Source organism: Heteronotia binoei, chromosome 6 (assembly GCF_032191835.1).
Source record: "Heteronotia binoei isolate CCM8104 ecotype False Entrance Well chromosome 6, APGP_CSIRO_Hbin_v1, whole genome shotgun sequence".
In the NCBI taxonomy this organism is placed as follows: Eukaryota; Metazoa; Chordata; class Lepidosauria; order Squamata; family Gekkonidae; genus Heteronotia; species Heteronotia binoei.
In genome coordinates, this window is record NC_083228.1 from 82,701,252 (window position 1) to 82,722,638 (window position 21,387).

General features: G+C 40.8%; 1 protein-coding gene across 1 annotated transcript; it reads right to left on the reverse strand.

Moving 5' to 3' along the window:
* Window positions 1–338: 338 nt before the first annotated feature.
* AIRE (autoimmune regulator) lies at window positions 339–20,006 on the reverse strand. Its single transcript, XM_060240860.1, has 13 exons — window positions 19,822–20,006; window positions 18,578–18,752; window positions 17,833–17,985; window positions 16,552–16,623; window positions 15,442–15,575; window positions 13,967–14,044; window positions 8,222–8,337; window positions 7,525–7,621; window positions 6,999–7,160; window positions 5,617–5,738; window positions 3,239–3,335; window positions 1,759–1,827; window positions 339–493 (listed from the first exon to the last, which is right to left on the reverse strand). The coding sequence occupies exons 1-13, from the start codon at window positions 19,987–19,989 to the stop codon at window positions 413–415; spliced, it is 1,524 nt and encodes a 507-aa protein (XP_060096843.1). The 5' UTR covers window positions 19,990–20,006; the 3' UTR covers window positions 339–412.
* Window positions 20,007–21,387: the final 1,381 nt, after the last annotated feature.

The window sequence follows — 21,387 nt, forward strand, 5'->3', positions numbered from 1 at the left end:
CCCCAGGCTCCATTCTGAATTCAATCACTTGTTAAGGTGCCTAAAAGCAGGAAAAAAATCATAAAGTAATTTAGAGAAACCCTGTGGTCAAATTTGGATAGCAGCATACTATATAAATTGACATATGGAACATACACACTTGAAAAAAATGTTTCTAGAGCCCCCTAGCAATGAATTCTATAAGGAAAAAAAACTAATTTCTTATAATTCATACTCCCTTGTACAATTATTTGATGGTACAGAGTGAGAAAAATAATTTGATCAATTCTAAAAAAGCACAGAAACACCAGTTTTAGAGACATCAGCAAAACAAGAGAGACTATGGTAGAACAATTTGGAGTGTCAGAATTTCAGCCACAGAAAGATGAGGATAGGTCTGATGTTAGAACAAGACAGTGCCATATCTGAGGTCCTAGGGAAAAAATCCTTGTGTGTCTGGCACTGGACGAGACATACTCTGGAATGCCCAATGCAGGATCCCATCAAAAGTATTCTGAAAGATAATAAAGAACATAAATTGAAAATATTTATCTTCCTGCACAAGATTCTTGGTCTACTTGGCCTACTTAACTCCATCACTTATTTTACCCTCTGTGCTGAACTAGGCCTGCACCTTATCAAATCGCGTGCATTGTTATCTGCTGTAAAGTATTGGCTTCATCTTCATTGTAGCCCTCCTTCTAATAGTCTTATTGCTCTCCTCCCTGCTGACCCTTACAGCTCGATATGGTCTCAATTTATAGTATCCAAAATTAAATGCATCAGAATTGATCTTGACTCCCTGGCCAATTCTGATGAAAGGGCCATATTTCAGATTGTCCGAAGAAGGATCTGGGATATTGAAACCCAAATAATCAAGGCTGGTAGCTCTGGAGTTTGCTCCCCACATTTTTTTGGCCTCCCTTTTGCTCAAGATTCTGTGGCACAGTATTTTTCTAACCTGACAAACCCCTTACATCGCAGAGCCTTTATGCTTGCCAGATTTAATCTTTTCCCTTTGGCTGTCTTGAAAGGCAGATATAAGGGTATTCATTATAAGGAAAGAGTTTGCTCCTGCCTCTTTAAGGAACCTGATTCTGTACAACACATTCTCCTTCCCTGCTCTCATTACTCTTCTCTGTACCACTACTGGATTTGTCCTCTTCTCCCCTCTTCAAACCTTTTGACCGATAATAATTTAGCCTTTTTGTTATCTGACAAGTCTCCCGAAATCACTGTATTTGTGGCTGAGTTCCTGTCATGTGTATGGAAGTTAAGAACTACCTGCTCTGCCTTTTTAACTTCAGTAGGTTCTGGTTGGTGGTGACCCTTTTTTACATTTTTAGGTGTCTAGTTCTTGGACTGTTTATCCCTGTTTCATTGTATTACTATGCCATTAAAGGTTCATTTGATGATGTTAAAACACAAAGGTTCATTTGATGATGATGAATAAAGAACATAGATACTTGGTAATAAATATTTAAATACAAAAGCAACTTATCAAAACAGAGCAGACTATAGACAATAGTGCTGGAGCCATTCTTATACTTTACAGAGCTAAGTTTGCTGACTGTGTCTAAGTACAAATTCACAAGATATGAAACTTGGTATCCTTTCTAACAGTTTGTGTCAGATTCTATTGCATGAGGAAATGGGACGTTATGAAATTGCTTATGATTAACAATTAGAGCACCAAGTGGTGCAATTATTGGCAAAATAATATTAGGAGAGACTGATGAAAGTGGGTAAGTAAAAGCATAAGAAGATAGTTTCCATTACCTCCCCTAATAGAGAGTCCAGCTCATCTTTATTCAGAACTGGTTCAGTCGCAGCACATTCTTCCACCACCTATGATTCAAAAGAGAATCTTGGTAATTTAATTAATCTAACACATAAATGCTGGACAGCATGATCAGCTGCAATAAGCCATACTATGGTAAGCAAATTCCCACTAACAGGACAGTGTTTTGAACAAAATAATTTTTTCCTGCACACCCCTAATCTCTATCCAAAAAAATCAATATTTCCACTATATAATGGTTTTTAAAAATTGTAATATGTTTTTAAACTGTGAATTGTAAATTATGGTTTTATATATTTTATTAGTTTAACTGTGTAAATGATACTGTGAGCCACCCTGAGTCCGCTTGCGGAGAGGGCGGGATATAAGTCAAATGTAATAAATAAATAAAATAAATAAATAGATATTCCTGAATCCCAATATCAGTATGGTGCTGGGATTCATGTAAATATTTAGGAAACTCCATAATGGAGAATTGATCTGGGGTATTCAGGGCTTTGGGGGGGGGGGCTGGTTTTTTGAGGTAGAGGCACCAAATATGTAGCATAGCTGCTAGTGCTTCTTGTCAAACCTCCCAAGTTTGAAAAAGATTGGTCCAGGAGGTCCAATTATATGGGCCCCCAAAGGAGATCACAATCTCTTCAAATGTCTTCTCCAAGCTATGCCTGAATAAAACCTGAATAATATTGGCTTTTATTCAGGTTAAGCTGTATTGGTAGCTGAATCAAATTAGATCAAGGGTAGCCAAACTGCGGCTCAGGAGCCACATTCCCATTCTGCTTTGTGTAATTAATTGAATTTTCTCGCATCCATTTTCCTCCCCCGCCCCTCGTTTCTCTCTTCCATCTCTCTATCGCTTTCTTCACTCTTAAGTTCAGAATGCAAGCTTCTTGAGTGTGGACCTTCCCCAGTTTCACATATGGTATGTGACTTAAATAATAACAGCAACAACAGTGATATGTTGTTACTCCGTCTAAGCTGCAGAGTCTTGTGAGCAAAATACTCCTTCTAAGCTGTGGAGTCTTGTGAGCAAAAATTCTATTTCATGAGTTACTGGCATTAAAATTGTTAGCTTCTGCATAAATTAGTTTGCTCTGGGGCCATCCTTTCTGACCTAAGACAAAAATGGGTGAGCCAGAAGCTAAAAAACTGTGAGCTACCTCATAAAACTCAGCTTACAGGGAACACTGGTTGGATGAGTTCCTCTGTGCAGCCCCTCCCCAGAGCCCTATTGGATGAGTTCCTCTGTGCAAGTGTTACCATTTGCAAAATGGAGAACCGTTTTGACACAATAAGGTTTTGTCAATCATGCTCCCGATACCCTGCAACAAGAAACTTTGTAGAAATAAAAGGTATCATCTTTAGATAAGCTGGTAGAGGTGCAGTTCTTTCCCAGCAAGTTCCCTCTGTTATTTTCACTTTTACCCAGAAGGCTAAAAGGATTTTGGAAGTCCTGACCTTTACTGCTCTTAGTGCTGGGTTGCTTGAGGTTGCTGCTCCTTCCACAGTGGTAGTAGCAGGGCTGCCAGAGCAGGACTTGCAGATCAAGATTCCACTGGAAGAGAAGAAGGACCACTTAGATCTTCTTGAAGCTAGAGGTGTTGTGCTAACAACCAGCAAACAAAGTATGCCTGAGCTGAATCACGGAATGCATGGGCCATTTAACTTAAAGGAAAATTTCCTGGTAAGCTGCTGCTCTAAAGGGCTATTGGTGGCCAGCAGCAAGCAGAGCCAAGCCTCAGTAGCTTTGCCAGTATGTCAGGAACCACTTGGCTTGGACCTTCCAGCAGCAATGATAACCAGGGTCTGCTCATCAATTGCCTTCTCCTGTAATACCACCAGTTTGTGGGAGGAAGCCATGGGCGAGCTTGCAGCCAAGCTAATATCCACTGTTGGCATGGCTGAACTGAGTGGCTCCTGCAACTTTTAGACTGATTCTTCACCAGCAGTCGCTTTGCCCTTGGACTTCTCCTTCTCTTGGATCAAATGATTGATTCCCCACTAGTTGCTTCATGGCCGCATTTTGACTCACAGCTCCCTTCAATTCCCTTCACAGCTTCCAAATCTCAAAAAAACCCCACCAGAGCAGGAAGCTGCAAGGGAAACTGGAGGAAGCCATGGATCAAACTGTGCCTGCACAGTAGCTGGTAGGAAATTGATTGCTTGAGCCAAGGAAAGTAGAAGCCCACGGGTGGAGTGAGTGCTAGTGAGGAATCGGTCTTAATTACAAAGGCTTGGTTCCTCCAGGGCTATTTTAACTTTCTAGTCTTCCCCTGAATGCTTTGTCACACCCTAAAAAAACCCAAAAAAACTCTACACATTAAAAAGAATAGTTGTCAGGGTGAATACTAAGCTAGAGCCTTTCTGCCTGACATCTAGTTAAATATTTGCCACAATCTCCTCCCCTCCCTGTGGCACAACAACCCACTATGTCCATGAGCAAAACAGGTCCAAAGAACAATAGCTAAATCAAACTGCCCTGCTGGCTTTTTTCTTGCACCGCCTATCTCCATTTCCATGCATTTCAATTTACTTGTCAACACGACAATAATGTTCTTCCTTTATAAGATACTGAGCTAGGTAGAAAAAAGTAAATACTTTAACAATACTTGCCCTGAATCTTCTACACAACCAGTATTTTGAGGTCTAAGAAGAACTCAGCAATACATGAGTATCACATTCAAAAATGGAGATTAGGTAAACAACTTTTAGATAGTGGCTATCCATATAGAATTGTCAAGACGCTGATATTAGAACTGAACACATACCCAGGTGTGAGTTGCTTCTAGACAAAACCAAACCCAATAAGATTCACATCTCCTGTAACTTTTCAATATACACATTTGTCCTATTCCATCCAAGAGCCCCATGGTGCAGAGTGGTAAAGCTGCAGTACTGCAGTCCTAAGCTCTGCTCATGACCTGAGTTCGATCCCTGGCAGAAGCTGGGTTTTCAGGTAGTCAGATCGAGGTTGACTCAGTCTTCCATCCTTCCAAGGTCGGTAAAATGAGTACCCAGCTTGCTGGGAGGAAAGTGTAGATGACTGGGAAAGGCAATGGCAAACCACCCTGTAAAAAGTCTGCCGTGAAAACATTGTGAGAGCAACATCACCCCAGAGTCGGAAACGACTGGTGCTTGCACAGGGGACCTTTCCTTTCCTATTCCATCCAAAGATTAATGTGTAGACATCAGCATGTAATTAAATGTCTATCTAGTTGTAATGACTTCCCCTTTATTGAACTAAGAATTTTAGGGACATTTTCACTCATTATGTCAATCACATGGCAACAAAAAAGGAGGAATTAGTTAAAAGGTTAGCATTATCAAATGACAAGGAAATGCTTCAAACTGCAGCTGCGTTAAATAAAGCTTTGCAGAGTTCTCCCTTATGATTGAAAAAACCCAAAATAATTTTAGCTTTGTTTAAATTGTTGTTCTCATTATACTGAATATATTTCTCCTCATAAAGCTTCGCAGTTAAAACCCCAAAAGCAAATTTTAACTTTACTGTCCTTTGTCACTTACTATAGTGAATATATTCCTCCCCATAAAAGGTCAGTACAATACTTCTGTCTTCTAGTTATATGTGTACTGAAGAAGAATCCCTTGAAACAGGACTACATATGAATACTCCTGTTTTTGCAGTTTGGTGTGATTTGTTATTCTTTAGCCATCGTAATCTTTGAAGCATATTTGAATATGAATTGCTGCTCCTCAGTCATTATCTTTGAACCATAATTATTTCTTGTTATTGTATATTCTTCTGCAAGTATTGCAGCCATCATTCATAATATATTCATGATATATTCAGATTTGTTCTTGAATGTAATCGGCACCTGATTTGATCTGCATGGGCAGGAAAATGGCAGTGCCAGTGGAAAGCCCTGAAGCATTTGCTGCAGTAGATCATATCACCTCCTTTTCTGCATACACCACACTTTTCCCCAATGGTCAGTTTCTGTAAAACGAACACACAAAAGATGAGACAGTTTGTAACAAGTCTTGGCTCTCTCTTGTCTGCCAGATCTGTCTTTCCTGCAGGCTGCTGCGTGGAAATAGTCCTCTTTTTCTGCCTAGTGCTTTACTGCCACTCTGTAAGTATAATTTCTAAGGAGCCCCATTCTGAAGTTACAGTAGTATTTTTACCTTTTATTATTTCCGTCAGAAGGTCAGAAATTACTTTCTTAATAATAAAGAGGAAGGAAAATCCAGAGCTAAATTAAAAGTATAGTTTTTTCTAAACCACAAAGGATTATTAAGGTCAGAAATGTAAGTAATAAAGGGAAACTAAACTGAGTGGAAATTAAAAGTGTAGGAATCTGTTTCAGATTTCATGAATATTATATGCTATTTTGGCTATCATACAGAATTCAGTAGACATTTTTAACCATTCTCTGACTGAGGGTACATGGGTGGCTTTCTATGAACATGCCAGTACTACTTTTGCTGCTGAGCATAAAATTACTATTAGTTCCCTCCTAACAGCTGGTATTTCTGAAATGTCCCAATAATTCAGTAAGAGTAAATCGGCTGAGAAAGGTGTGGTATAGGACGTTATGATAGATATTTGATCTTTCTCCAGAATTCTTTCATGTATTGCAGGACCAACAACAATGGTAGTGCCAATTGCACCACAATTTTTCCAACATTGTGAAGATGATGATGGATGTATGCAGCTCAATTTTTATGGCATTAAATACCACCATGATAAGCATTTATAAGATTGTGTTCAAATTACAATAGTTTTTTATTTTAACGTTTAAGAACTCCATATGGCTTGTCATTGGTCTTCAGTAAAGGACCCTGGAAGTCTTGTTTTTTAAGGTGCTACTACACTTGAATCTTTCTGTTCTTATTACAGAAGCAGAAGAGGAAATTAAGCCTAATACAATCAGCACAACTAAACTCCAATTTAAATGCATACAAAAGTGAGCAAGTCCAGCTATCATTCAGGTTCTTAGTAATACTGGTGAACTTATTGTCCATTAAATTATATATGAGGCATGTTTTCTGCACCTCAAATAACCACCCCTTTTTTTCAGAACTCTGTCATAGCCTTTTGAATCTTTAATGTACCACAAAAGCCTTCTAGAAAGAAGGAAAATACCATTATAGCAACAAAATTCTTTGATAGTCTCTAGTTCTTACACAAAGCATTTGAAATTGTCAAAGATAACTGAGACTAGTGAAAAGTTCCATAGCAAAGTGACCCACTCACCAGCTGGGTCTCTGTTCCCACACTCTGTAGTGTTGGTAGTACTGCCACAGACATTGGGGATACAGAAGACAGAGGCTGCCTGAAGGAAGCCCCAACAGGTTCTTTGATGAGAACTCTCTTCCGATCTTCGACTGTCTTCTGGCCATAGAGAGTAAGAGGACCCTATGCAAGAAATAGCATGCCAGTCTCTATTCTGTAGCAATGAAAGCAATCACAGGGAGGCAGTAAAGGGTTTTGTACACATTTCAGCTGTTCAACTGACCTGTGTAAATCTTTAAATGCCTTGAGAAACATGGAAGGACTACATTCATAAGGCGAGTAACTGCATTTCAAATCTTGGCCATAATTCAGCAAAATTCAGACTGAGCTGTGGTAAAGGAACATGAAGAGCTCTGCCTGCTGCTACAAAGAGCAATGGAAGTAAGGGCAACTTACTTGGACTTTTTCATGTATGATATTGCTCTAAATTGGAAATCTACATAGTCACTGAGTTGATGGGAACTAGAAAACCATGGATTAGTTATACCAGAGTTTGAGAAAGTTGCTGTCTTGTGTTCTCTTCTTCACTGTGCCTGTCATGTTTCACCTTCCCTGGAGAGCAGGAGTCACATCTCCACGTTCCACTGTCCAGTATCCCAAAACAGAAAGACAGGAATGTGATCATAAATAACAAGGAAAGAAACAAAAAAGACTAAATAAATGTAAATAGAAATTATTTGCCCTTGCAAATGGCATCTCTGTGCAACTACCACTCAAACTGGCTACAGCTGTGGGGGGTGGGTGGGGAGAATGACCCATTCTAAAGTTCCTGGTTAGAATATTTAGACACTACCCATAGGTTTGGGATTGCACCATGTGAAAGTTGTTCTGATGCCATTGGGTGTGAGCATAACATGGTGCCTGATTAACCTGAACCATAGATACATATTTAATAAGCATTTGCAATCCGAAGGCTTCAGTACTACCAGAAGGCTGCATACTACTGTGGATATAGGAGGCTTACTTTGGACGAAAAATGGGAAGATGGAAGGAATTTATTAAGTTTTGCATTATTGAAGCTTTAAGTATATGAATCAGTGGGAACATATAGTCAGTTAAGGAAATAGCGCAGTGGCTATCTCAAAAATACTTTTACCAAAAGAAAACAGTACATTCTGAATATTTGTGTTTGATTCTGGGGGAAGATAAATGTTTACTGTAGTTTAAATATTCAGTGTGGTTACCTGGGAATTTCTGTCAGTGGTGGCTGAAGGCAAGCCAGATGAAAGGCTTTGGGGCATCCATCACAACAGATCAGCTCCCCACCATCTCTGCAGACAGCACATTCATCATCATTCTTCTGGCCCAACAAGTTACAGCAAAATCAGAGGAGAGTGGAAACTGTTACCAGTGGGTTCCTCCACATACAGCTCACCAGGAGTACCAATAATGCTTTCACCCACCAAACCAGACCATCATCCCCAGCTGTCACATTTTTATCCTGGCTGTCCTCTTAGGAGCTCAGGGTGGTGAACACAGTTCTCCCCTTCTCTGTTTCATCCTCACACAAACCCTGGGAGGTAGGTTAGGCTGAGAGACCGTGACTGGATAAGGTCAGCCTCTGAGCTTCATGGCTGAGTGGAGATTTACACCCAAATTCCTAGTCCAACAGTTTAAGCACTTCACCACATAGACCACTTCACTTTATATCATCTCTTGGTATATCAGAGTCCTTCTATTATTGTGGACAGTTTCCAATGCCCTGAACCTAAATGTGTTGCTATACTTGGAACTTGTTATCGATATGCAATATGGTGGCAAAACTATGGCGCAGAAGCCACTCATAGCTACAAAAAAGTTCAGTGTGAAAGCTTGCCCTTTCACTAACCATTTCAATGCTCTCTGTGCCATACTGATGGAATTCAAAAGGATAATCTAAGGTCATAGTGTAGGGTATCAAAGAAATTAAATTCCAAGATGGAGAAAACCAGTACTTTTCTCCCTAGGCCAACCCTATGATCGACTTAGAAAATTGTAGGAAGGCTGCCCAGTCCACTGTGGTCAACAGCATGGACCTGTGTGCTGCCCAGTGTCCTGTTACCACCAACACTGAGGCTGTGAGGGTCAGGTTCCTGGTCTAATGGCAAGGCAGAAGAACTGTCCAGCATGCCAAGAAGTGTAATGAAACAATCAAGCTAAGTTTTAAGTCAAGACTGGGCAAAAAGCATGGGAGTTGTCCAACAAAGCAGCCATGTTACTTACATCCAAGAGCAAGGGAAGAAAGGTACTGACCATCAATGTTCAGATAACTATTGAATGTCTGGGGCTTTGCCCTGAGTACCAGCCTTCCTAGTGCACTAATGGGGCTCAACCATAGTAATATTCAGGGCTTTTTTTTAAAGCAGGAACACACAGGAACACAGTTCCAGCTGGCTTGGCATCAGAGGGTGTGTCCTAATATGTACATGAGTTCCTGCTTGGCTTTTTCTACAAAAAAGCCCTGCGCAAAACAATGGTGATGTCAGGGGGTGTGGCCTAATATGCAAATGAGTTCCCGTTGGTAATACTTAAGTCATAATTAAGTAATACTTAAGTCACCTGAGTCCTTGGGGCAGTACTGGGGAAAAGGCAAGTCTTATTTTGCGAAGCAAGCACTCTGCCTAATAAGGTTGGCTTTAACTTGGGTTCATCAGCATCTTGGTTCTTGAAATCCAGAAGATAAATCCGAGGGGTTAAGAGAAACTGTACTGCTGTAGGCTGAAGACTGGTGCAATGGATATTTATCTGAATCCCCAGGATTCAGCAGGATTTAAGATGGCATGTACACAATAGGTGGTATCCCAGTCTTATCAGATGTGTCACCTCTTCTTGGCTCCAGCGTGTACTAGCACCTGTGATTGATCCAAACCTGGCATTTTCACAGTGGCAACTGTCCACTCAGGGTTCCCACAGGGTCTTGAGAATCTCATTTTTCTCCTCTGATATGCCTCTTCCAATTCAGATTCTGGAAGTTGGCAAAAACATGACATGTGTTTGTGGACAACATAGATTGGAAACACTGAAGTAAAGAGTGCTCCTAGTTTCCAGAGCAGATCTTTCTGAATGTGTTCTTAGGGCATGAGAAACAATGCTAGCAAAGCTGGGAAAAGGGGATTGGAGAAGGTAGTATGCTGATAACAGACACTGGGATTCTTAAACTCTTTGCCTTAAGAGCTTGGATAATCTCTGTAACAACAGTTAGGCACTGTAATGATGTGCTACTTCCTAAGTGAAACAGTGCTTGTTCTATTTTAAGTTTTAAGTTCCTTCACCTGTATGGGCAGCGACAACCCTGATGGGGTGTAGAGGGTGCATGGAAGTGGGGCCTCTGCAACTGTCACTGATTTGTTTGGCCAGAGGTGAAAATGAACAAAAAGAACTAAACAGGTAAGGTGGTGGGCATGGATGATTTGGATGTAAGCTGCAGCAAGGGCGTTCTGTGCAATTAATTTTAAAATCTTTGGGGAATTCCATCTTGGCACAAGGAGGACAAGTTCTGTCAAGGAAAAATGTCTATCCTGACCAAACCCTGTCCTTTCAGGGAATCTGGCACAAATTCAGGTAGCTAACTTAGGAAACCTGGGACTTCCCAAGTCTGGTGGAACTGTCAAGGCATAACAAACTGACCTCACCAGTGCAGTGTGCTTTGGTGGAAGTAATGAGAGTTAGTGAGCTAAACTAAAAAGTGTTAGAAAGCATAAGGAGTAGCTCTCAAGGTGCCCTTCAGCTATGGCTTGCTTCAGAGATTTTCACAGTGGCCTTCTGAGCACCTATGCCATAAGTGGAAAAGGCAGTTTTCAGACCAAAAGACTGTTTGGACATGATTTGTAGTTCAATGGCTGCCTAGATTGAAGGATGTATATGCAGCACTATTTTGAACATTTAAAAAAAAGGAAAATGTGAGAAAAGAACAGTTCAGCAAAAGCTTATGCAGTCCATGCGTCTTCCCATTTCCCATCTTAGAGATCGACTACACTTTACAATTGAAACCACATCTAAAATAAACATCGTGCTTAAAGCAGTTTGTGTTCATTTTGAGAATTTAGCTGTCAGGATTGCTTTATTAAGGAGAACAGAGCAGGGTGGAGAAGGGGAGAGGGGAGTTGTCCTTTTCAGCAGGGAAGTAGCACAGGAAGAAAGGGTTACAATTTCCCTCTCTTCCTACAGCATTCTCTACCACAATAAAGCAATCGTAGCTGCTAAGTTTCAAAAAATTATTTAAACTAAGTATGGAAAAAGACTAATTTGTAACTGAGCGTTCAGCCAGCATCTTATTTCTGGGGATTTTAAAGATGAAAGTGAGGGCTGCTTACACATGCCTCATAGCAAAACCACAATGTCTGAAGAAGAGGATGTGTGCTGTATACTAAAGACATGGGACCATATGCTGGAGAGCTGCTTTTGGCCACAGCTCTCTAATGTGTGCCCTGCTGCATGGAGGCACCAATCCATTTCAGATGCTACCACATTCTCCATAAGTATATGAAGGAGAAATGTGGAAAATAAAATGCAGCATAAAATGCAAAAAATATTACTGAGGTGTTGCTAACTTTTGCACACATTAATATGTCTCTACTCAGATGCTTCTTTTCCACATTTTCCTTTAAAAATTTTTTGCTAGATTTACAGCTTTCCTTCTGTTCAACCACCCTGAAGTGCCAGGGCTTAAGTTTTAGTTGTGCCTAAGTTTTGCAGAATCTTCAATCTTCTGTTTGCAGCCCTGGGGTGGAACAGCCAGCTGCAAGGCATTAGGTCTTGGCTGCTGTTTATTTATTTTCAATTTACAGCCTGCCCTTTCTCAAATGGGCTCTGGGTGAGTAACAGACAATAATACAAGATTAAAATCAAATATACGTAATAAAACAATATACAATATAAAAGCAATATAACTATCTAAAAACAAACTCCAATTCTGCAGTTGGTGATAATTAGAGGTCCTTGGGGTGATAAAAAAAAAAATAGCTAGCTAGCTAGCTTAGGCAAGGGGTTGTTGTGACCTTAGGGTCAGTGAAGAGAGCAATTGTGAATCCTGGAAGATTTGGCCAGGCAGTCCCAGAGGGGAGTTGCCCATGAAGCTCTGGACTTTTATCTATCTACAAATGGCCTGGGGCCAAGGTAATTAGTTAGCTTTTAAAAGTTTTTTATTATTTTCTTTGCACTGTGTGTTGGGAAGATACCTGTGTACCCAAAATAAATCTCATTTTAACTCTTGTTTTGGAGTATATATCTATGAATAGTGCCTTTCGGCCTTACTAATGAGTGTGTGTATGCCTTAAATTCTTTTTTCCATTTGGGGATATTTGACCCTTTAGAGGGAACAGGGTGGATTGGGCCCTGGAAGAATATCTAGTCTGGTGGCAGCAACTTTGGGGGAAGGTAGCAGAGCTCTGCCTCCCTCTTGGAATAAGTTTTAAAGGATCCTGTCAGTAGGTTCCCAAGACTGGTCTCCTCGCAGAGAGCTGGGAGGTGGCTAGAGGGTCCTACTGGGCTTTACATACCCCTCTTTCTGCTTGTTATTTCAGCCAAGGACTTAAAAATTTCAGAGATTCTCCTTCCTTCCTTCCTTCCTTCCTTCCTTTCTCTGAAGAGCCATTATGATATAATGGATATTGTGTAGGATTTGGACTTGGGATACATGAGTTTAAATTCTTGCTGAGCCATAAAATCCACTGGGTGACTTTTGAGCCACTGACTCTTTCACCCTAACCTATCTCATCAGAAATATGGCATAAAACAAACAAGCAAAAAAACCTTTTGGAGGAAGAATGGGATACAATATGACAAAATAAAGTAGTGGAAATAGTGCATTAACTGCCTATGTTACTAAAAAGCCAGAACATCCAACAGTCCCAAGAAGACAAAGTCTCAGGGCCGTAGCCAGCAGCGGGGTACACAGGGTTCTGCCCCCTTTCAGTTCTGCAGTGCCCCCACCTGAGCAGCAGCAGACACATCTTCTAGGGACTGGGACAGGTGTTGCACCTCTCCCATTTTCCTCCAGCTACTGTGCACTGGAGAGACCTAGAGCACAAGGTGCAAAGGGTAACTCATGCCAGACTCCTCATGCACTAGCCTCCCTACACACTAGCCCACTCTGTCACTTCTTCCTCCTGTCGGCCTGTGGAGCTCTGCTACATCCAGGGGCCTGCCACGGCCAACCCCCGCCACTTCTTCCTCCTGTCAGCTTGGAGTGCAGTTCTCTTTCCTGGGTGAACCCCCCACTGCCACTTCTGAGTGGTAGGCATGCTGGCGTACTTGCCCTCACCCCTTGTCCATGTCCAGTCCAGCCTAACCCCAGGTGAACAAATCAACAAGCCAAGGCTGAGCTCTACCTCCCTGGCTTGTTCAGCCTCCTTTGGCTGGTTGCAACTGCTGCAAAGCCACCATTCAAAAAGCACAGACTTGGGGAGAGGAGCACACAGGCTGGAGAGAACCCAGTTTGGTGGGACCAGGAGCAGAGCAGCAAGGCAGAGGCCTTGTCTGCAAAGACATTCCTACACCATTTGTTAATTTTACTCCAATTTAATTAAATTGGCACCCCCAGCACCTCCCTCCCCCCAAAAAAAATTCCTGGTTACAGGGCTGCAAAGCCTATACAGACAGGCCTCTATAGACTGCACATGGGGAGAAGCTGTGGCACAGAAGCAGACCACCTGCAGTGCATACAAAAGTTCTCAGTTCCAGTCCCCAGCATCATTTATTAAAATCAGAAATAGGTTATGTGAAACTCCTCTTCCTAAAGTTCTGCAGAGCTGCTGTCAGTCTGAGAAGACAGTACTGACTTCAAAAGGCCAATAGCCTGACTCAATACAAAGCAGCTTCAGGTGTTCACATGACATGAATTGTACAAAGAGCAGCAGAGGGGCAAAACAAAAAATGTGAAGAACATAGTTCGGGGTCTGGAAAATACATTATCCTACTGCAAAGGAAGAAAAAAATATTCTTCCCATTACCTGCTGGAGGGCTGGGTCAACAGTATGGAAAGAGATGGTGGGACATTTGCCCTGCAAACTTCCTCTCTGTTCTCCCTTCTGAAGACAAGAGAAGTGTTAGGATGTACAAATTAACATGTTGATTATGGGCTACAATGCAGAATGCAGGCTTTCGATACGTTAGCACCTTGACAAAGAAATTAACCTACTGCTACTGCTGCTCTCTGACTCACCTCCCCCCCTCTTCAACATATGGCATAATGGTGGAGGGAGAAAAAGTGTTTCTTCAAAGTGAATTTGCAGCACAGCAATAGAAAAAAGAATGTTTATGTGTATTTCCTGCCATCTTCTGTGTGCAGGTGTCACTGGGTGTGTGTCTGAGGAGGTATTTGTGAATTTCCTGCATTGTGCGTGGGGTTGGACCAGATGACCCTGGAGGTCCCTTCCAACTCTATGATTCTAAAGAAATTCACAGGGTAAGATGTATTTTATTTCCATGTTTTTGGAACAATGCATGTAAGGATAATATATTCAATCACCTATATTGTTTTCTTTGTGGCAATGTCAATGGTCAATTATTTTATGTTAATAAAAATACTCGTGGAGGAGGGAAGAGAACTGTCTTTCAGCAGCCAATTAATGGTATATTTCCTGGTGGACATTCTGCAGCAGTTTGGTGACAGGGGAAGAAAGAGGCATCTCCAGGACTTTGTGTGAGAGACACTGAGGCATAGCTAATCCAGAGAATAAGGCTATAGGTTCAGCAAGAGAATTTTCATTGTTACCTTTTAAGGAAGAGTGAGAAAAAGTAATGCACAAACAGGCAAACTCTAGTCTCCCCACAAATGTGAACCAAGATGAGTTGCGAACAGAAAAGACCATATGAATGAAGGGCTCAGGCCATGGGATGTAGTACTAAAGACTGATGCACACAACTTGAGGCCTTGTGGAATCAACTCTTTCAGCTGCTGACAACTCTGGGTCATGTGACTGGTTTTTGCCTGTTTTGCATCGAGGCAGAGGCATGAAAATCTGGGTTGCAGAATTAGCTGCAAAGCTATATGTGTGTTATATAAATAATTATAAATAAAAGCATCTACTCATGGCATATGTATTTTTAATTAAATTTATGTCCCACTTTTTAGCCTAAGCAGCTTATAACAGTTTGATTACAACACAGAGATAACATTTAAGATATTAGGGATATATCGGGGTGTGTACAGCAAATGCTTTTGGTCCCCATAAGTTGATATAGGCAATAATCATATTCCCATTTCCCCAGAAACATGCAACAAATAGTTTACATTAAAATAATCATGCTGCAGTCATTATGTTAAAACAAAAAGAAACAAATACATGGCTACTATGAACTTGTGGCTACATGCACTAGTACTGAGTTAACATCTACAGGTAGGGCCAGCACAGTGTAGGATACTCTTCATTGCAAAAGGGCCTGAGAAAGTCTGAGGGAGAGAGAAACATAGTGTAGTACATACATATTCAGGGACCTGGGATTCTTTGGCTTTCACACTGGATTTTTGTTCACAAGCTCTGTTTTTTTCTCCAGGATTCTCCAAATTGCTTGTGGTATAAAACTCACCACCAACTTTGATGCATTTCTTAATATCTCCTAGGAAAGGAAGATTACACTAAATTTATATCTCCAGTGCTGAAATCAGTCGACTTTTCTTAACAAGGAACATGTAATTGGCCCAATTCAAACATCAAGCCAAACAACGGTTTGTGCTGCTAATTACAGGTTAGACTCCAAACCCTGGCCTGAGTGTCCAAACATACAATTGACGACATAGCCTAAAACTATTATTCCACTATCTATTTTCTCTGCACTCAAACTGATACATTCACTCCCATATCTAAAGTGTAAGGGCCTCAGATGGCTGAGCTTTTGCTGTAACTGTTTTTTTTCATTCAAGGATCACACCATGGTTTCCCAAGTTCACAAGTCCACTTTGAAGGAACCCCCAGAAATTACAATTGTTGAATTCAAACTTCACTGCTTATTTGAAGTGGGGGGAATCCCATTTAGCTAAAGTTTAGAAGAAGGTGCGTACTCACTACCCAAACCCATGCTTGGTTTCCATGGTCGCTATCATACTAGCTGTGTGTTGAGTTGACATAAGTGGCATAACCATGTTCTCCCTTGCCTTTTCCCCAAGCTATCCACTGGTTTCATTCTGTTACAAAAGGTAACAAAGTTACCAACTGATTTGTGAGACAGGATGGAATTGAATCATGTAACAAGAGTTTCGAACAGTAATTTGGACTTCTTCAACTCAAGTTGCCTTGGGGGCTATTTTAGTGTCATAGATTGCATAGTAGGATTGGGTATGGCAGACCTGAAGTTCCTAAAGAACCTGGAAGTTCCTAAAGCAACCATCAGAGAGCAGTTACTTCACTAAACTAACTTGCAGGGTCCTTGCAGAATGAGGACTGCAAAAAAAGTGCTTTGGATGCTGAAAATGCCACAGATACTATAAGAAATAGACTACTATGAAAAGTTTTGAACCGTGAGACAAGGAGTAAGGAAGGATAGTGCTTCAAATAGTAATGGAATCAGCATGGGCAAGACAAAGTGAAGTGCTTACCATTTGGAAGTGGACAGTGCTGAATTTCAATGTTCTCTGCTTTCTTCACTGCTTTTGCCTTGGACAGAGACCCTGTTGATCCATAATACAGAGTTACAATATTCTAAAAGCAAGATGTACATCAGTTGAGCACCCCATTAAGCTAACACAGGTCACAGGTGCTTTGAGCCTTGGTCAGAAGCTCATAAACCATTTGTACAGAAACACTCATGAAAGAAAATTTAGTGGAGCACCCACATCATGTTGTGTTTAACATGAATATAGTTTACAAGGAAAAGAAAACCATATAATGTTGACATAAAAGGGATGTTCCCTTTGGAGTTTTTGTGAGAGATGTATAACTGTGGGGGGACATCTAAGGAGAGCCTTGTGTGAGTCTGCAAAGGTTTTAAAAGAAAAAAAGACCCATTTTGTATGGAGCGAGGCCTGGGTTTGGGATGGAAATAGGGTAGCTAGGCATGATTCAGGGAGCTGAAGACATGCGGGTTCTGTTGGATGATGCTGCGACATCACTTCTGGGAAAACCTTGCTGTGATTTAATGCTTCTTTAGGAATTGCTAGATTCATGTGATTTCTAGAGTGGACTGGCATCATTTCCAATGAAAATCCAGAAGTGAAATCACACTATCACCCAATGACAATTTGTTTTTATTTTACTCCTGCTGGGCCCAGGAGCAGCAGCAGTATACAAAAGCTGGGTTCCCCCACCCCGGTTGGAAAATGGTAGCCCAGCCCTAGATGGAAATAGCATTGGTTGCTCTGATTTATGATCTTCACTATGTTTTGAGCTACCCCTTTAAGACATGGCCAAATTTTGAAAGTCCTGTGGTTTGATCTTAGTATCCATATTTTAAAATCTCACCCCCAACACACCTTGCGCAAAACAAACCAGTGAGTCTTTTATTTTGGCTTTATTTTGGTTTCTCTTTCATTATTCCTACTTCTCTTAAAATTAATACTTTTTTCAGTTTTATTTTTGCATCAGTTCCGTATAAATGGTGTAGGTGACATAAAAGAAGCAAAATGATGCTCAACCAGAGTGACAAAAGCAAGGCACAACCAAAATGGATGATGGTGACATGTAGAATTTTTGGTATCAGATCATCCCTTCTTTGAAGACAATTGATAGGATTTTGAACAAGCCCTCTCCTCTTTTGTTTTTCTCCTTTCCAGTTTTAAATGCTGTGATGCTTCTGTGTATGCATGTGTTTATGGGTATCATTTACTTGTTATCTGTTGCACATTTCTGCTAAATTCTAACCCCAGCAAATAGTACTATACCAAGGTGTGGGTCGCCTTTCACTAGAAGCTTAGAGTGGTGTGAAGGCTCTTTCTCCTCTGTTGCCTTTCGCTTTCCATGAGACTTGTGTTGAGCCAGTATCTTAGGGCTGGCTGGGAGTTTCCTTGCCCTGCGGAGCCTGCCAAGGTCCATATCTGAAAGGAAAAGAAAATGAAAAGCCATACAAATATTATTCAATAAAGCCAATATGCTACCTAGGTAAAATGGGTTAAAATCAACAGCATCCAATATGGGTAGAGTTGACAAGTTTTACACTGGTCTTTCTACCTATATTTAATATCAATTTGGTCTGCAGTAAATATGAGATGATGTTATTTACCTTCATGCCATGAAAGGCTTCAACTCCACATTTCCACAAGCAAAACCTCTAGTAAACGGACAGGAAACATTTCCCTTGGCCAGTTGGCTGTATATATGGGGAGCCAGCCACCATTAGTAATCCCCTCTCTAGGAGCAATTTTAAAGCAGAGAAAGTATCTACCCTGCTCCCCCTATTAACAATGCCATCCTATGCAGAGTTCAATGGATTTAGAAGAGTGTAACTCTCCTTAGAATAGTGACTGTGCACTTCCATGGGGGAAAAGATACTTATGTGAAGATCAATTGATCATTGCCAAATTCCAAAGTGGAGGGAAATACATCTCCCCCTCTCCCTAATCCACAAATATAATTCAACTACAGAAGTAAGTTCAGTTTCCTCTGGGCTAGAGTGATCTCAGTTGATACCTTTGGGAAAGTTGCTCCGGATGGATTGGAGTTTGGAATATCTCTCCAGGTTGTAGTCCTTGAAGAGGACCCTCCAGAAGTCCTGAATAGAAGGTGACTCCTGACTCAGCAGCCATGTCAACATGGCATGAAAAGCCTTGTGGCACCCCTCTTTCTCCTTCAGATGGATCGTGTCCTTCAAGGAGGAGGAGAAAAGCCAAAGTCAATCTAATCCTCAAGGAGCTCAGTAATATTTCATTGTTAGCTATTGCCTACTGGAAAAGAAACCTAATAGTTTCAGTGATCATTCAACATAATGGCGTTATAGTGTAGGAACATATAGTTCAAATCTGCAGAACACCCTTAAGATGTGAAACATCAATAGTGCAAAAAATAAATAAATAAAAATAAAACAAAGAACTGAAAGTTGCTATGGCACAAATACCCCTTAGCTAGCAAGAAAACCACCCACTGCTTAAAAGAAGAAGACATGCTTCAGCACATTCACACATGTTGACTAATGCACTTTCAATCCACTTTAACAATTATTTTCAAGTGGATTTTGCCATTTCACCAAGTGAAATCCAATTCCAAAGCATGTGAAATGATGTCTACTATACAGTACCGCTGCTAGGAAAGGGGAAATAGCTCAATGGTCACGTACAGTGTTTTGCTTGCAAAAGCCCCCAGGTTCCATCCCCGGTGTGTCTAGTAAGAATACCTGAAGTAACAGGTGTCAGAAAAAACCCTTTGGCAAGATCCTAGAGAACTGCTGCCCTGCTCATTAAAGCAGACAATATTGAACTATATCAATTACTGGCTTGATTTTATATAAGACAGTTTCATACACATAAAGTTTCATAGAGCACCAGATTTACATTTTTGGAGATATGTTCAGGGATTTCCAAAAGGCACCACTGATGTGAGCAAACTGAGACACCAACCTTCCAGAAAGTATGTTAAGATTCATGACCAGTGCCAAATGGAACTCTTTTCCTATAACTAGACTCAGATAAAGGCATATACAAGCAGAACATGGCATATGAAAAGTCCTGAAGAAAGGTTGCTGGGATTTGAAAATAAAAAGTATCAAAAGATCCACAAACACCATCAATACATTAGAATATCTTACATTTCCTATTTACCAGGGAATTAATGTCTACTTTCCATCAAGATGGGATACAACACCCCCCACCCATGCCTTGCATGCTGAGTGAATGTTAGATTATTTTTCATAACTGTACATTTCTTTAAAATGTTCTGACCTTGAACATCTCTTCCGTGACAACATCATGATCCACAAGTCCATGAAGCAATGGGAAGACATCATCCACTGCCATTGAAATTTCTGTGCGGTACAGCTTCAGTAATTTCCTCAGGTCCCCTTCTCCCAAAGGCCTGTCAGAACTGAACATCCTGACACAAAATAACATTCACAAGGCAGTTAGGACTATCTGATTACTTACTTGAAGCCATCAGTCTCACCATTTTTCTTGCCATACCTGTTTTTTTAATGGCAGGTACAAGGAAAGAATACACATCTTTTGTACAATTGAACCTGCTGTGTGGACTAAACCTCCCTTCTAAAGTAAAACACAAGCATCCTTGGTCAGTGCAACCTTTATTGTCACCTCAAGTTGTATCCCCCGTATTAAAATCTGGAAAATAAAAAATATTTTCATTGTTTTTTCTATTATTTGTAGTCTTTCACCTCTTCCGTGACAACTAATCGCAGTTTTAATTTTCTTTTCCCCACTATATGTCCTTACTAATAGGCAGCAATACTGACCTCACCTGTCACATGGATAGCAGCATCTGTTGTTTTGTTTTCTTACTTTCCTTGTTCCCCTTTTTATGCAAGGGTGAGTGGGATGGATATGTAGGTGGTTACAGAGCAGCAAAAAACCCCATCTTATCCAATAACTAATATAATTCCAGTGATGAAGCTCTGATGAATTTAGGAAGCTGAAACTGTATCCAATTAAGCCTATTTGGCTGCTTTGTGATCTGAGAGCTTCACTCCACCTTGTTCCACCTGCTTTCCCTGTATATTACTTTAGATGACTCGAAGATAGAAACTTTACACTGTATCTGGGTAGCAGAGTTTTATTTTTAAATGCTCCAATGGAGTTCTACGCCCTCAACTCAAAAGGCTCAATTTAGTATAATTTAGGAAAATGGTATGTCTAAAGCGGTACCCTACCCATAATGGACCAGACAGACATTAAGAAATACCCCCATGTTTGTTACTACATGTATCATTGCAGTTAATTTAAAAAATATTAACCCCCTGGGAAGACCTTAATGCCAGATCCAGGGCAGGCAGGGCCATGTCAGTATGGGATGTTGCTATGGCAGAGAAACAGCATCTGTTCCATAGCACTGTCTGTTTTACCAGCACATGGTAAGAGTACAAAGAAATGATGTTGCTCACCAATTCTCATCTAACCCTCTTTTTCTGTATGTCTGCTAAGTGGATTCCTCTTCACCCCTCTTTCTTATAACCCAACTAGATGAAACCGTTCTCATTTGTTGTCACCAATGAGGCAGATAGCACCCGTGTGTGTACTTTATAATGGCAGAAATGGCAGTGGGGAACATCTCTTCCAAAAGTAGTACTTCCCTAATCTGATCCCAATTTTGTCAAGATTACTTTGAACTGTTTCAATTTCCCTCCCTTCATCAATCTTTCAATACCTCATCAACAATCCTGTGTTCTTTCTTTTGCATACTGAGAGCAGTCACAGCACCTTTTGTAATGTTCTACATGTTTCTAATACATTAGCTATGATGTACAGCACAACTTGAGCCCTGCTTGCTACAACAGACAA

Bases quoted from the DNA above. Each gene is read 5' to 3' on its own strand.
- AIRE (XM_060240860.1), bottom strand. From the start codon at position 19,989: ATGTTATTTTGTGTCAGGATGTTCAGTTCTGACAGGCCTTTGGGAGAA. The intron at 18,753-19,821 runs GTCAGAACATTT...TCCTCCTTGAAG, and splicing joins TCACGGAAGAGATGTTCAAG to GACACGATCCATCTGAAGGA. The intron at 17,986-18,577 runs GTATCAACTGAG...TTTTCCTTTCAG, and splicing joins CCGGAGCAACTTTCCCAAAG to ATATGGACCTTGGCAGGCTC.